We start from the raw sequence: 13,107 nt of genomic DNA, 5'->3' as shown, positions 1-13,107 counted from the left end.
GTGGGAGAGGAAGGGATAAGTCTCACAGAGACTTCATGTTCCAGGGTGGGAAGATAACCAAATGGCCCCTACCCACTGAGAGGAGAAGGAGAGTGGGGCACAAGGGAACAATTATGGGAGAGGCTGACAGGGAGGGGGGCAGTGAGCAGGATGTAAAGTAAATAAGTAAATATTAAAATTGAAAATAATTGAAAAAAGTTTCCAGGAAGCATCACATGGCACAACTGAGACTCCAATGAAACAATCAATTTTTACTTCAGTCTACAATCAGACTGAACATTTTATTTTAAAATTTATATATATGATCAATTCTCCCACACAGACTGTGTTTTGATATTCCAATCGATCCTGGAGGAGCATCAAGGGTCTAGGGATCAGGAGCCGCAGCCACTAGAAGAAAAAGAAGAATTATTAACAGTATCATCAGGCACATCACTGGTGATATTGTCATGCCCAGCATCAACAACATCAGTGTCATTATCATCTGGATCAATGTAGAGAGAAACAGTGAGAAGGTGGATGCTTCTCTTGTTATTTTTAATCTCAGAAGTTGCTTCTTTTGGAATGTTGCGGTCAAAGGCTATGCTAACTTCAGAAGTCAGAGTTCAGAATGACAGCGATAAATAGACAATAACATTTAACAGGAAGTTTTCCCGGCTTAGTCATTCAGGAAACACATGTTTTCACTGGAAGTGACAATAATCTCCTCATTCTAGAATAGGAAACATCCAAGTAGGAAAAAATATTACCTGGTCAGTTGTATTTCTCTAAACTGGATTTGTTACATTATGAAAATTATTTTCTATAAATTGAGAAAAAATAAAGTTTTCAGGTTCTAGGTTATGCGTAAATAGCCCTATAGAAGTATGAAATTTATTAACAAAAGAGACCTAGGTTTCTACTAAAACAATCTTAATCTATTTTAAGCTACTATTTTAGTTTAACTTACCTGGTCCGACTCTCTTCTTAGTGGGAGCTCCTTGGCCATTTTCTTCATGCCATGCTTGTTGAATTTGGATTTTCATCCATGTTATGATGGATAAGAGTGAGGATATAAGCCATATGAAGAGCAAAAAAGGTATGCGTGGTATCTCTGTTGCCCGAAGATATCCACTCTCCCTGAGAAGGTTCAAGCTGTGGTTTATTGGTTCAGCTCGTGCGGAAGCATGAAAAATATCCTCAGCACCCTGAGTAGCAGGCAGACCTTCTTCTACGTCAGGAGTAAAAGAAGATTCCTCATCTGAAGTAGCAGAATCAAATATTTCTTCTTCACTAAGGGATATCAAAAGAGTCAGGTTAGTCATTTGAATGGAGTCAAGGGAATAACAAGTGCAGGAACCAGGAGTGGGCTCTGGGTCAGCATGGGGTTTGTACCTTGTACTCTCCTTGTAAAGAGGTAAATCAACTACATAATCCAATCCAATGTGACTAGCTGGTCCTGAGTCATGACTCTCAACTAACACACTACTGTCAGCAGCACATGTAACAGACAGCCGAGGTTCAAGAGCAGCCAGACAGTCAGCAACAATGGCAGGATCTGTAGGCTCAGCATCAATAGCAGCCATACTGTCAGCAGGGTGGGTGGACATACTGGACTCAGGCTGAACAGCAGGCAGACAGTCAGCAGTACTGGAGCAATTAGTATGTTCAGGCTCAACAGCAGTCAGAATGTCAGCATGGTGGGTGGCCATAGTTGGCTCTGGCTCAGCAGAGTCCAGACAGTCAGCAGCTTTGGTGGAATTAGTCCGCTCAGGCTCAACAGCTGCCAAACTGTCAGCAGGCTGGGTGGACAGGGTTGTCTCAGACCCAACAGCAGCCTGACAGTCAGCGGCATTGGTAGAAATAGTCGTATCAGGCTCAAGGTCGTCCAGACAGTCAGCAGCAATGTTGGAATTAGGCAGCTCAGGCTCATCAACTGCCATACTGTCAGCAGGGTGGATGGATTTGGTTGACTCGGGATCAACAGCACCCAGAAAGTCAGCAGCTTTGGTGGAATTAGTCAGTTCAGGCTCAGTAGCTACCAAACTGTCAGCAGGGTGTGGGGACATATATGACTCAGGCTGAACAGAATCCAGACAGTCAGCAGGGTGGTTTGACCTAGTTAGCTCAGGCTGAACAGTAGCCAGACAATCAGCAGCTTTGGTGGAAAAAGTAGGCTCAGGCTCAACAGATGCCAAAGTGTCAGCAGGCTGGGTGGACATGGTTGGCTCAGCCTTGAGAGAAGCCAGACAGTCAGCAGCTTTATTGGCATGAGACAGCTCATGCTCAAGAGCAGCCAGACTGTCGGAACGGTGGGTGGGCATAGCTGGCTCTTGTTCAATAGAGTGCAGACCGTCAGCAGCATTGGTAGAATTATTATGTTCAAGCTCAACAGCTGCCAAACTGTCAGCAGGCTGGGTGGACATAGTTGTCTCAGTCCCAACAGAAGCCAGACAATCAGTAGCATTGGTGGAATTAATCAGCTCAGCCTTGAGAGAAGCCAGACAGCCAGCATCTTTGTTGGCATGAGACAGCTCATGCTCAAGAGCAGCCAGACTGTCGGCACGGTGGGTGGACATAGCTGGCTCTGGCTCAACATAGGCCAGGCAGTCAGCAGCACTGGAGGATTTAGTCGACTCAGGCTCAAGAGCAGCCAGACAGTAAGCAGCATTGGTGGAATGTGTAGGCTCAAGCTCATCAGTAGCCATATTGTCAGCAGGGTGGGTGGACATAGTTGTCTCAGTCCCAACAGAAGCCAAACAATCAGTAGCATTGGTAGAATCAATTGACTCAGCCTTCTGAGAAGCCAGACAGTCAGCAGTGTTGTTGGAATTAGTCAGCTCATGCTCAAGAGCAGCCAGACTGTCGGAACGGTGGGTGGGCTTAGCTGGCTCTTGTTCAACAGAGTCCAGACCGTCAGCAGCATTGGTGGAACTATTATGTTCAGGCTCAACAGCTGCCACACTGTCAGCAGGCTGGGTGGACATGGTTGTCTCAGGCCCAACAGAAGACAGACAATCAGTAGCATTGATGGAATTAATCAGGTCAGTCTTGAGAGAAGGCAGACAGTCAGCATCTTTGTTGGCATGAGACAGCTCATGCTCAAGAGCAGCCAGACTGTCGGCATGGTGGGTGGACATACCTGGCTCTGGCTCAACATAGGCCAGACAGTCAGCAGCATTGGAGGATTTAGTCGACTCAGGCTCAAGAGCAGCCAGACAGTAAGCAGCGTTCGTCGAATTTGTAGTCTCAAGCTCATCAGTAACCATATTATCAGCTGGGTGTGTGGACATAGATGACTCAAGCTGAACAGAGTCCAGACAGCCAGCAGGGTGGGTTGACATAGTTAGCTCAGGCAGAACATTAGCCAGACAATCAGCAGCTCTGATGGAAATTGTAGGCTCAGGCTCAACAGCTGCCGAACTGTCAGCAGGCTGGGTGGACATGGTTGGCTCAGCCTTGAGAGAAGGCAGACAGTCAGCAGCTTTGTTGGCATGAGACAGCTCATGCTCAAGAGCAGCCAGACTGTCGGCACGGTGGGTGGACATACCTGGCTCTGACTCAACATAGGCCAGACAGTCAGCAGCATTGGAGGATTTAGTCGACTCAGGCTCAAGAGCAGCCAGACAGTAAGCAGCGTTCGTCGAATTTGTAGTCTCAAGCTCATCAGTAGCCATATTATCAGCTGGGTGTGTGGACATAGATGACTCAAGCTGAACAGAGTCCAGACAGCCAGCAGGGTGGGTTGACATAGTTAGCTCAGGCAGAACATTAGCCAGACAATCAGCAGCTCTGATGGAAATTGTAGGCTCAGGCTCAACAGCTGCTGAACTGTCAGCAGGCTGGGTGGACATGGTTGGCTCAGCCTTGAGAGAAGCCAGACAGTCAGCAGCTTTGTTGGCATGAGACAGCTCATGCTCAAGAGCAGCCAGACTGTCGGCATGGTGGGTGGACATAGCTGGCTCTGGCTCAACATAGGCCAGACAGTCAGCAGCATTGGAGGATTTAGTCGACTCAGGCTCAAGAGCAGCCAGTGTGTCAGCAGGGTGATTGGACATAGTTGGCTCTGGTTCCACATCAGGCAGACTGTCAGCAAGGTGGGTGGACATGTTTGGCTCAGGCTCAAGGTCAGCCAGACAGTCAGCAGCTTTGGTAGAAGTATTATGTGCAGGCTCGTCAGCAGTCAGAATGTCAGCAGGGTGGGTGGACATAGTCGGCTCAGGCTCAACAGCTGCCATACTGTCAGCAGGGTTGGTGGACATAGCGGGCTCTGGTGCAACAGCAGCCCGACAGTCAGCGGCATTGGTAGAAATAGTCGGATCAGGCTCAAGGTCAGCCAGACAGTCAGCAGTGTTGTTGAAATTAGTCAGCTCAGGCTCAAGAGCAGCCAGAGTGTCAGCAGGGTGGGTGGACATAGTTGGCTCTGGTTCCACATCTGGCAGACAGTCAGCAGGGTAGGTGGACATAGTTGGCTCTGGTGCAACAGCAGCCTGAAAGTCAGCGGCATTGGTAGAAATACTCGGATCAGGCTCAAGGTCAGCCAGCCAGTCAGCAGTGTTGTTGAAATTGGTCAGCTCAGGCTCAAGAGCAGCCAGAGTGTCAGCAGGGTGGGTGGACATAGTTGGCTCTGGTTCCACATCAGGCAGACTGTCAGCAGGGTGGGTGGACATGTTTGGCTCAGGCTCAAGGTCAGCCCGACAGTCAGCAGCTTTGGTAGAAGTATTATGTGCAGGCTCGTCAGCAGTCAGAATGTCAGCAGGGTGGGTGGACATAGTCGGCTCAGGCTCAACAGCTGCCATACTGTCAGCAGGGTTGGTGGACATAGCGGGCTCTGGTGCAACAGCAGCCCGACAGTCAGCGGCATTGGTAGAAATAGTCGGATCAGGCTCAAGGTCAGCCAGACAGTCAGCAGTGTTGTTGAAATTAGTCAGCTCAGGCTCAAGAGCAGCCAGAGTGTCAGCAGGGTGGGTGGACATAGTTGGCTCTGGTTCCACATCTGGCAGACAGTCAGCAGGGTAGGTGGACATAGTTGGCTCTGGTACAACAGCAGCCTGAAAGTCAGCGGCATTGGTAGAAATACTCGGATCAGGCTCAAGGTCAGCCAGCCAGTCAGCAGTGTTGTTGAAATTGGTCAGCTCAGGCTCAAGAGCAGCCAGAGTGTCAGCAGGGTGGGTGGACATAGTTGGCTCTGGTTCCACATCAGGCAGACTGTCAGCAGGGTGGGTGGACATGTTTGGCTCAGGCTCAAGGTCAGCCCGACAGTCAGCAGCTTTGGTAGAAGTATTATGTGCAGGCTCGTCAGCAGTCAGAATGTCAGCAGGGTGGGTGGACATAGTCGGCTCAGGCTCAACAGCTGCCATACTGTCAGCAGGGTTGGTGGACATAGCGGGCTCTGGTGCAACAGCAGCCCGACAGTCAGCGGCATTGGTAGAAATAGTCGGATCAGGCTCAAAGTCAGCCAGACAGTCAGCAGTGTTGTTGAAATTAGTCAGCTCAGGCTCAAGAGCAGCCAGAGTGTCAGCAGGGTGGGTGGACATAGCGGGCTCTGGTGCAACAGCAGCCTGAAAGTCAGCGGCATTGGTAGAAATAGTCGGATCAGGCTCAAGGTCAGCCAGCCAGTCAGCAGTGTTGTTGAAATTGGTCAGCTCAGGCTCAAGAGCAGCCAGAGTGTCAGCAGGGTGGGTGGACATAGTTGGCTCTGGTTCCACATCAGGCAGACTGTCAGCAGGGTGGGTGGACCTGTTTGGCTCAGGCTCAAGGTCAGCCCGACAGTCAGCAGCTTTGGTAGAATTATTATGTTCAGGCTCATCAGCAGTCAGAATGTCAGCAGGGTGGGTGGACATAGTCGGCTCAGGCTCAACAGCTGCCATACTGTCAGCAGGGTTGGTGGACATAGCAGGCTCTCGTGCAACAGCAGCCTGAAAGTCAGCGGCATTGGTAGAAATCGTCGGATCAGGCTCAAGGTCAGCCAGACAGTCAGCAGTGTTGTTGGAATTAGTCAGTTCAGGCTCAAGAGCAGCCAGAGTGTCAGCAGGGTGATTGGACATAGTTGGCTCTGGTTCCACATCAGGCAGACTGTCAGCAGGGTGGGTGGACATGTTTGGCTCAGGCTCAAGGTCAGCCAGACAGTCAGCAGTGTTGTTGAAAGTAGTCAGCTCAGGCTCAAGAGCAGCCAGAGTGTCAGCAGGGTGGGTGGACATAGTTGGCTCTGGTTCCACATCAGGCAGACAGTTAGCAGGGTGGGTGGACATAGTTGGCTCTGGTGCAACAGCAGCCTGAAAGTCAGCGGCATTGGTAGAAATCGTCGGATCAGGCTCAAGGTCAGCCAGACAGTCAGCAGTGTTGTTGGAATTAGTCAGCTCACGCTCAAGAGCAGCCAGACAGTCAGTAGCATTTGTAGAATTTGTTGGGTCAGGCTCGGCAGCATCCAGGCTGTCAGCAGTAGAGGTGGAAGCTTCACGATCAGCAGTAGCCTTAGGAATAGAATTTCTATGCTCAGAAGACACAGCATAGAAATTATCTGTTTTATATTTTTCATCCTAAAACGAAAATTAGCAGTGATACTTTTGATTGAAAATTTACTGATTTTATTCATTCTATCACCCTTCTGATAATGTCAGAACCTGGATTCCTAGTCCCCAAACTATTTGTGTATTCTGTCGAAAGTTAGCACTACATTCAGTGACATTCAGTGAAGTCTGCTTCCTGTCTGCTTGAGTAATTGGCCCAGAGTTTTTCAAAGTCTTTACTGTGGATCTCTTTAGGTTTATACTTAGATTTCTTCTGCTCTTTGCTACCTGAAGTCATTTTTCCTTGTAAGATGGAAATATATAAATAGAAAGGACAAAATGTGACTCTTGGCCTCTGATGTTTTGCTCTGCTCTTCCTCTAAATAGTGATTTTGTAATATTCTCTTTCCTTCATATTCTATGGTTCATTCTGCACTGAAACTCTCCAAGTAAAAAGGCCACCTCCCTCCCTCCGCCCCTCCTTCCCTCCTCTCTCTCTCTCTCTCTCTCTCTCTCTCTCTCTCTCTCTCTCTCTCTCTCCGTCTTTTTGTACTTTCTGCTGCCCTACCCCTCAAGTAGCCACTTTTCTTATTCTTTCGTGAGAGAGTTGGGAATATTCTTTATACCAAATCTTTCTCTGGATAATCACCTTCTCTTTCATGCAATTAAGCATCATTTTTAAACGAGGTGCTTCATTCTATAAACTAAGGTTACATTGATTACTTAGCATTAAGGGTGGGTACTAAGGAAATGTCTACATTCCAGTTTGAGAGATTAAAGGTCTGTGCAAAGGCTGAACCACAGCAATTAGTAGAAATTTGTTTATAAGTAAACAACGCAATCTGGGAGGAGGGCACAGTATCGTCAACTATTCTGTAACATCATGACTATTGCTACACTTACAGGATGTATATTAAGACCTCATCCAGCACCTCTGTGGTGGCTTGAATGTCAACAGCCCCATAGGCTCACATTATGCTTGCTGTGCAGAGCGCTGAATTATTTTCAAAAGGAGTAGGTGGTGGGGCTGTTTTGTAGTAAAACTGTTGCCAGGATGAGGTTTAAGATTTCAATAGAGAGACAGAGCTGGAAACAGAGTAGAACAACAGTGCTTTCTTTTGGCATCTGAGACACCGCCAGAACCTGAAGGGACTGACCATATAAACAGTTCTCTACACCCAAATCACGTGGGAGGGAGAGCTAAACCTTCAGAGAGGCAGACATGCCTGGGAAACCAGAAGAGACTGCACTCTGCACACATTACTGACTCCAAAGGAAAACACCAAACGCCATCTGGAACCCTGGTGCACAGAAGCTCCCAGAAAGGGCGGCTCAGAACTTCCTGGTGGCTGCCGCCGCGGAGAGCTCATAAGCAACACCCCATGAGCAACCTTGAGCCTCTGGATCACAGGTAAGACCAACTTTTCTGCTCCAAGTGACCTGCCTGGTGAATTCAGGGCACAGGCCCACAGGAACAGCTGAAGACCTGTAGATAGGAAAAACTACACGCCCCAAAGCAGAACACTCTGTTCCCATAACTGGCTGAAAGAAAACAGGAAAACAGGTCTACAGCACTCCTGAAAAACAGGCATATAGGACAGTCTAGCCACTGTCAGAAATAGCAGAACAAAGTAACACTAGAGATAATCTGATGGCGAGAGGCAAGCACAGGAACCCAAGCAACAGAAACCAAGACTACATGGCATCATCGGAGCCCAATTCTCCCACCAAAGCAAACACAAAATATCCAAACACACAAGAAAAGCAAGATCTAGTTTCAAAATCATATTTGATCATGATGCTGGAGAACTTCCAGAAAGACGTGAATAACTCCCTTAGAGAACAAGTAGAAGCCGACAGAGAGGAATCGCAAAAATCCCTGAAAGAATTCCAGGAAAACATAAATAAACAAGTAGAAGCCCATAGAGAGGAGTCACAAAAATCCCTGAAAGAATTCCAGGAAAACACAATCAAACAGTTGAAGGAATTGAAAATGGAAATAGAAGCAATCAAGAAAGAATACATGGAAACAACCCTGGAAATACAAAACCTAAAGAAGAGACAAGGAGCTGTAGATACGAGCTTCACCAGCAGAATACAAGATATGGAAGAGAGAATCTCAGGAGCAGAAGATTCCATAGAAATCATCGACTCAACAGTCAAAGATAATGTAAAGCGGAAAAAGCTACTGGTCCAAAACATACAGGAAATCCAGGACTCAATGAGAAGATGAAACCTAAGGATAATAGGTATAGAAGAGAGTGAAGACTCCCAGCTCAAAGGACCAGTAAATATCTTCAAAAAAATCATAGAAGAAATCTTCCCTAACCTAAAGAAAGAGATACCCATAAGCATACAAGAAGCCTACAGAACTCCAAATAGATTGGACCAGAAAAGAAACAGCTCCCGTCACATAATAGTCAAAACACCAAACGCACAAAATAAAGAAAGAATATTAAAAGCAGTAAGGGAAAAAGATCAAGTAACATAAAGGCAGACCTATCAGAATCACACAGACTTTTTGCCAGAAACTATAAAATCCAGAAGATCCTGGACAGATGTCATACAGAACCTAAGAGAACACAAATGCCAGCCCAGATTACTGCATCCTGCAAAACTCTCAATTAACATAGATGAAGAAACCAACATATTCCAGGACAAAACCAAATTTACACACTATCTTTCTACAAATCCAGCACTACAAAGGATAATAAATGGTAAAGCCCAACATAAGGAGGCAAGAGATACCCTAGACGAAGCAAGAAACTAATCGTCTTGGCAACAAAACAAAGAGAAGAAAAGCGCACAAACATAACCTCATATCCAAATATGAATATAACAGGAAGCAATAATCACTATTCCTTAATATCTCTCAACATCAATGGCCTCAACTCCCCAATGAAAAGACATAGATTAACAAACTGGATACGCAACGAGGACCCTGCATTCTGCTGCCTACAGGAAACACACCTCAGAGACAAAGACAGACACTACCTCAGAGTGAAAGGCTGGAAAACAACTTTCCAAACAAATGGTCAGAAGAAGCAAGCTGGAGTAGCCATTCTAATGTCAAATAAAATCAATTTTCAACCAAAAGTCATCAAAAAAGATAAGGAAGGACACTTTATATTCATCAAAGGAAAAATCCACCAAGATGAACTCTCAATCCTAAATATCTATGCCCGAAATACAAGGGCACCTACATACATAAAAGAAACCTTACTAAAGCTCAAAACACACATTGCACCTCACACAATGATAGTAGGAGATTTCAACACCCCACTCTCATCAATGGACAGATCATGGAAAAAGAAATTAAACAGAGACCTAGACAGATTAAGAGAATTCATGAGCCAAATGGACTTAACGGATATTTATAGAACATTCTATCCTAAAGCAAAAGGATATACCTTCTTCTCAGCTCCTCATGGTACTTTCTCCAAAATTGACCATATAATTGGTCAAAAAACGGGCCTCAACATGTACAGAAAGATAGAAATAATCCCATGCATCTTATCAGACCACCATGGCCTAATGTTGGTCTTCAATAACAATAATGGAAGAATGTCCACATATACGTGGAAATAAAACAATGCTCTATTCAAAGATAACCAGGTCAAGGAAGAAATAAAGAAAGAAATTAAAGATTGCTTAGAATTTAATGAAAACGAAGGTACAACATACCCAAACTTATGGGACACAATGAAAGCTGTGCTATGAGGAAACTCATAACGCTGAGTGCCTGAAGAAAAAAACAGGAAAGAGCATATGTCAGCAGCTTGACAACACCCCTAAACGCTCTAGAACAAAAAGAAGCAAACACACCCAGGAGGAGTAGAATGCAGGAAATAATCAAACTCAGAGCTGAAATCAACCAAGTACAAACAAAAAGGAACATAGAAAGAATCAACAGAACCAAAAGTTGGTTCTTTGAGAAAATCAACAAGATAGATAAACCGTTAGCCAGACTAACTAGAGGACACAGAGAGTGTGTCCAAATTAACAAAATCAGAAATGAAAAGGGAGACATAACTACAGATTCAGACGAAATTCAAAAAATCATCAGATCTTAGTATAAAAGCCTGCATTCAACAAAACTTGAAAATCTGCAGGAAATGGACAATTTCCTAGACAGATACCAGGTACCAAAGTTAAATCAGGAACAGATAAACCAGTTAAACAACCCCATAACTCCTAAGGAAATAGAAGCAGTCATTAAAGGTCTCCCAACCAAAAAGGGCCCAGGTCCAGACGGATTCAGTGCAGAATTCTATCAGACCTTCATAGAAGACCTCATACCAATATTATCCAAACTATTCCACAAAAATGAAACAAATGGAGCACTACCGAATTCCTTCTATGAAGCCACAATTACTCTTATACCTAAACCACACAAAGACCCAACAAAGAAAGATAACCTCAGAACAATTTCCCTTATGAATATCGACGCAAGAATACTCAATAAATATCTGGCAAACCAAATCCAAGAGCACATCAAAACAATCATCCACCATGATCAAGTAGGCTTCATCCCAGGCATGCAGGGATTGTTTAATATACGGAAAACCATCAACGTGATCCATTATATAAACAAACTGAAAGAACAGAACCACATAATCATTTCATTAGATGCTGAGAAAGCATTTGACAAAATTCAACACCACTTCATGATAAAAGTCCTTGAAAGAATAGGAATCCAAGGCCCATACCTAAACATAGTAAAAGCCATATACAGCAAACCAGTTGGTAACATTAAACAATATGGAGAGAAACTTGAAGCAATCCCACTAAAATCAGGGACTAGACAAGGCTGCCCACTCTCTCCCTACTTATTCAATATAGTTCTTGAAGTTCTAGCCAGAGCAATCAGACAACAAATGGAGGTCAAGGGGATACAGATGGGAAAAGAAGAAGTCAAAATATCACTATTTGCAGATGATATGATAGTACATTTAAGTGATCCCAAAACGAACTACAAAAGCTGATAAACAACTTCAGCAAAGTGGTTGGGTATAAAATTAACTCAAATAAATCAGTAGCCTTCCTCTACACAAAAGAGAAAAAGCTGAGAAAGAAATTAGGGAAATAACACCCTTCATAATAGATCCAAATAATATAAAGTACCTCGGTGTGACTTTATCCAAGCAAGTAAAAGATCTGTACAATAAGAACTTCAAGATTCTGAAGAAAGAAATTGAAGAAGACCTCAGAAGATGGAAAGATCTTCCATGCTCATGGATTGGCAGGATTAATATAGTAAAAATGGCCATCTTACCAAAAGCAATCTACAGATTCAATGCAATCCCCATCAAAATACCAATCCAGTTCTTCAAAGAGTTAGAAAGAACAATTTGCAAATTCATCAACAAAAAGCCCAAGATAGCTAAAACTATCCTCAACAATAAAAGGACTTCAGGAGGAATCACTATCCCTGAACTCAAGCACTATTACAGAGCAATAATAATAAAAACTGCATGGTATTGGAACAGAGACAGACAGATAGACAAATGAAACAGAATTGAAGACCCAGAAATGAACCCACACACCTATGGGCACTTGATTTTTGACAAAGGAGCCAAAACCATCCAATGGAAAAAAGATAGCATTTTCAGCAAATGGTGCTGGTTCAACTGGAGGTCAACATGTAGAAGAATGCAGATCGATCCATGCTTATCACCCTGTACAAAGCTTAAGTCCAAGTGTATAAAGGACCTCCACATCAAACCAGATACACTCAAACTAATAGAAGAAAAACTAGGGAAGCATCTGGAACACATGGGCACTGGAAAAAATTTCCTGAACAAAACACCAATGGCTTATGCTCTAAGATCAAGAATCGACAAATGGGATCTCATAAAACTGCAAAGCTTCTGTAAGGCAAAGGACACTGTGGGTAGGACAAAACGGCCACCAACAGATTGGGAAAAGATCTTTACCAATCCTACAACAGATAGAGGCCTTACATCCAAAATATACAAAGAACTCAAGAAGTTAGACCGCAGCGAGACAAATAACCCTATTAAAAATTGGGGTTCAGAGCTAAACAAAGAATTCACAGCTGAGGAAGGCGAAATGGCTGAGAAACACCTAAAGTAATGTTCAACATCTTTAGTCATAATGGAAATGCAAATCAAAACAACCATGAGATTTCACCTCACACCAGTGAGAATGGGTAAGATCAAAAACTCAGGTGACAGCAAATGCTGGCGAGGATGTGGAGAAAGAGGAACACTCCTCCATTGTTGGTGGGAAAGCAGACTGGTGCAACCATTCTGGAAATCAGTCTGGAGGTTCCTCAGAAAATTGGACATTGAACTGCCTGAGGATCCAGCTATACCTCTCTTGGTCACATACCCAAAAGTTGCCCCGACATATAAAAAAGACACGTGCTCCACTATGTTCATAGCAGCCTTATTTATAATAGCCAGAAGCTGGAAAGAACCCAGATGCCCTTCAACAGAGGAATGGATACAGAAAATATGGTACATCTACACAATGGAATATTACTCATCTATCAAAAACAATGACTTTATGAAATTCGTAGGCAAATGGCTGCAACTGGAAAATATCATCCTGAGTGAGGCAACCCAATCACAGAAAAACACACATGGTATGCACT

The 13,107-nt window shown here is 44.5% G+C and overlaps 1 protein-coding gene across 2 annotated transcripts in view; it reads right to left on the bottom strand.

The window, feature by feature from the left end:
* Positions 1-244: 244 nt before the first annotated feature.
* LOC148000454 (uncharacterized) overlaps positions 245-13,107 on the bottom strand; it is a 79,064-nt gene continuing 66,201 nt past the window's right edge. For both annotated transcript variants that reach the window (XM_087589353.1, XM_087589352.1), the window contains exons 9-11: positions 1,375-6,518; positions 950-1,272; positions 245-390 (exon numbers count right to left, since the gene is read on the bottom strand). In XM_087589353.1, coding sequence (XP_087445479.1) covers positions 368-390; positions 950-1,272; positions 1,375-6,518 — 5,490 coding nt within the window. In that variant the 3' untranslated portion in view covers positions 245-367. The remainder of the gene's footprint in view (positions 391-949; positions 1,273-1,374; positions 6,519-13,107) is intronic.

This window comes from Rattus norvegicus, chromosome 16, assembly GCF_021556685.1.
Source record: "Rattus norvegicus strain SHRSP/BbbUtx chromosome 16, alternate assembly SHRSP_T2T, whole genome shotgun sequence".
In the NCBI taxonomy this organism is placed as follows: domain Eukaryota; kingdom Metazoa; phylum Chordata; class Mammalia; order Rodentia; family Muridae; genus Rattus; species Rattus norvegicus.
This window is presented reverse-complemented; position numbering and strand designations above follow the sequence as displayed.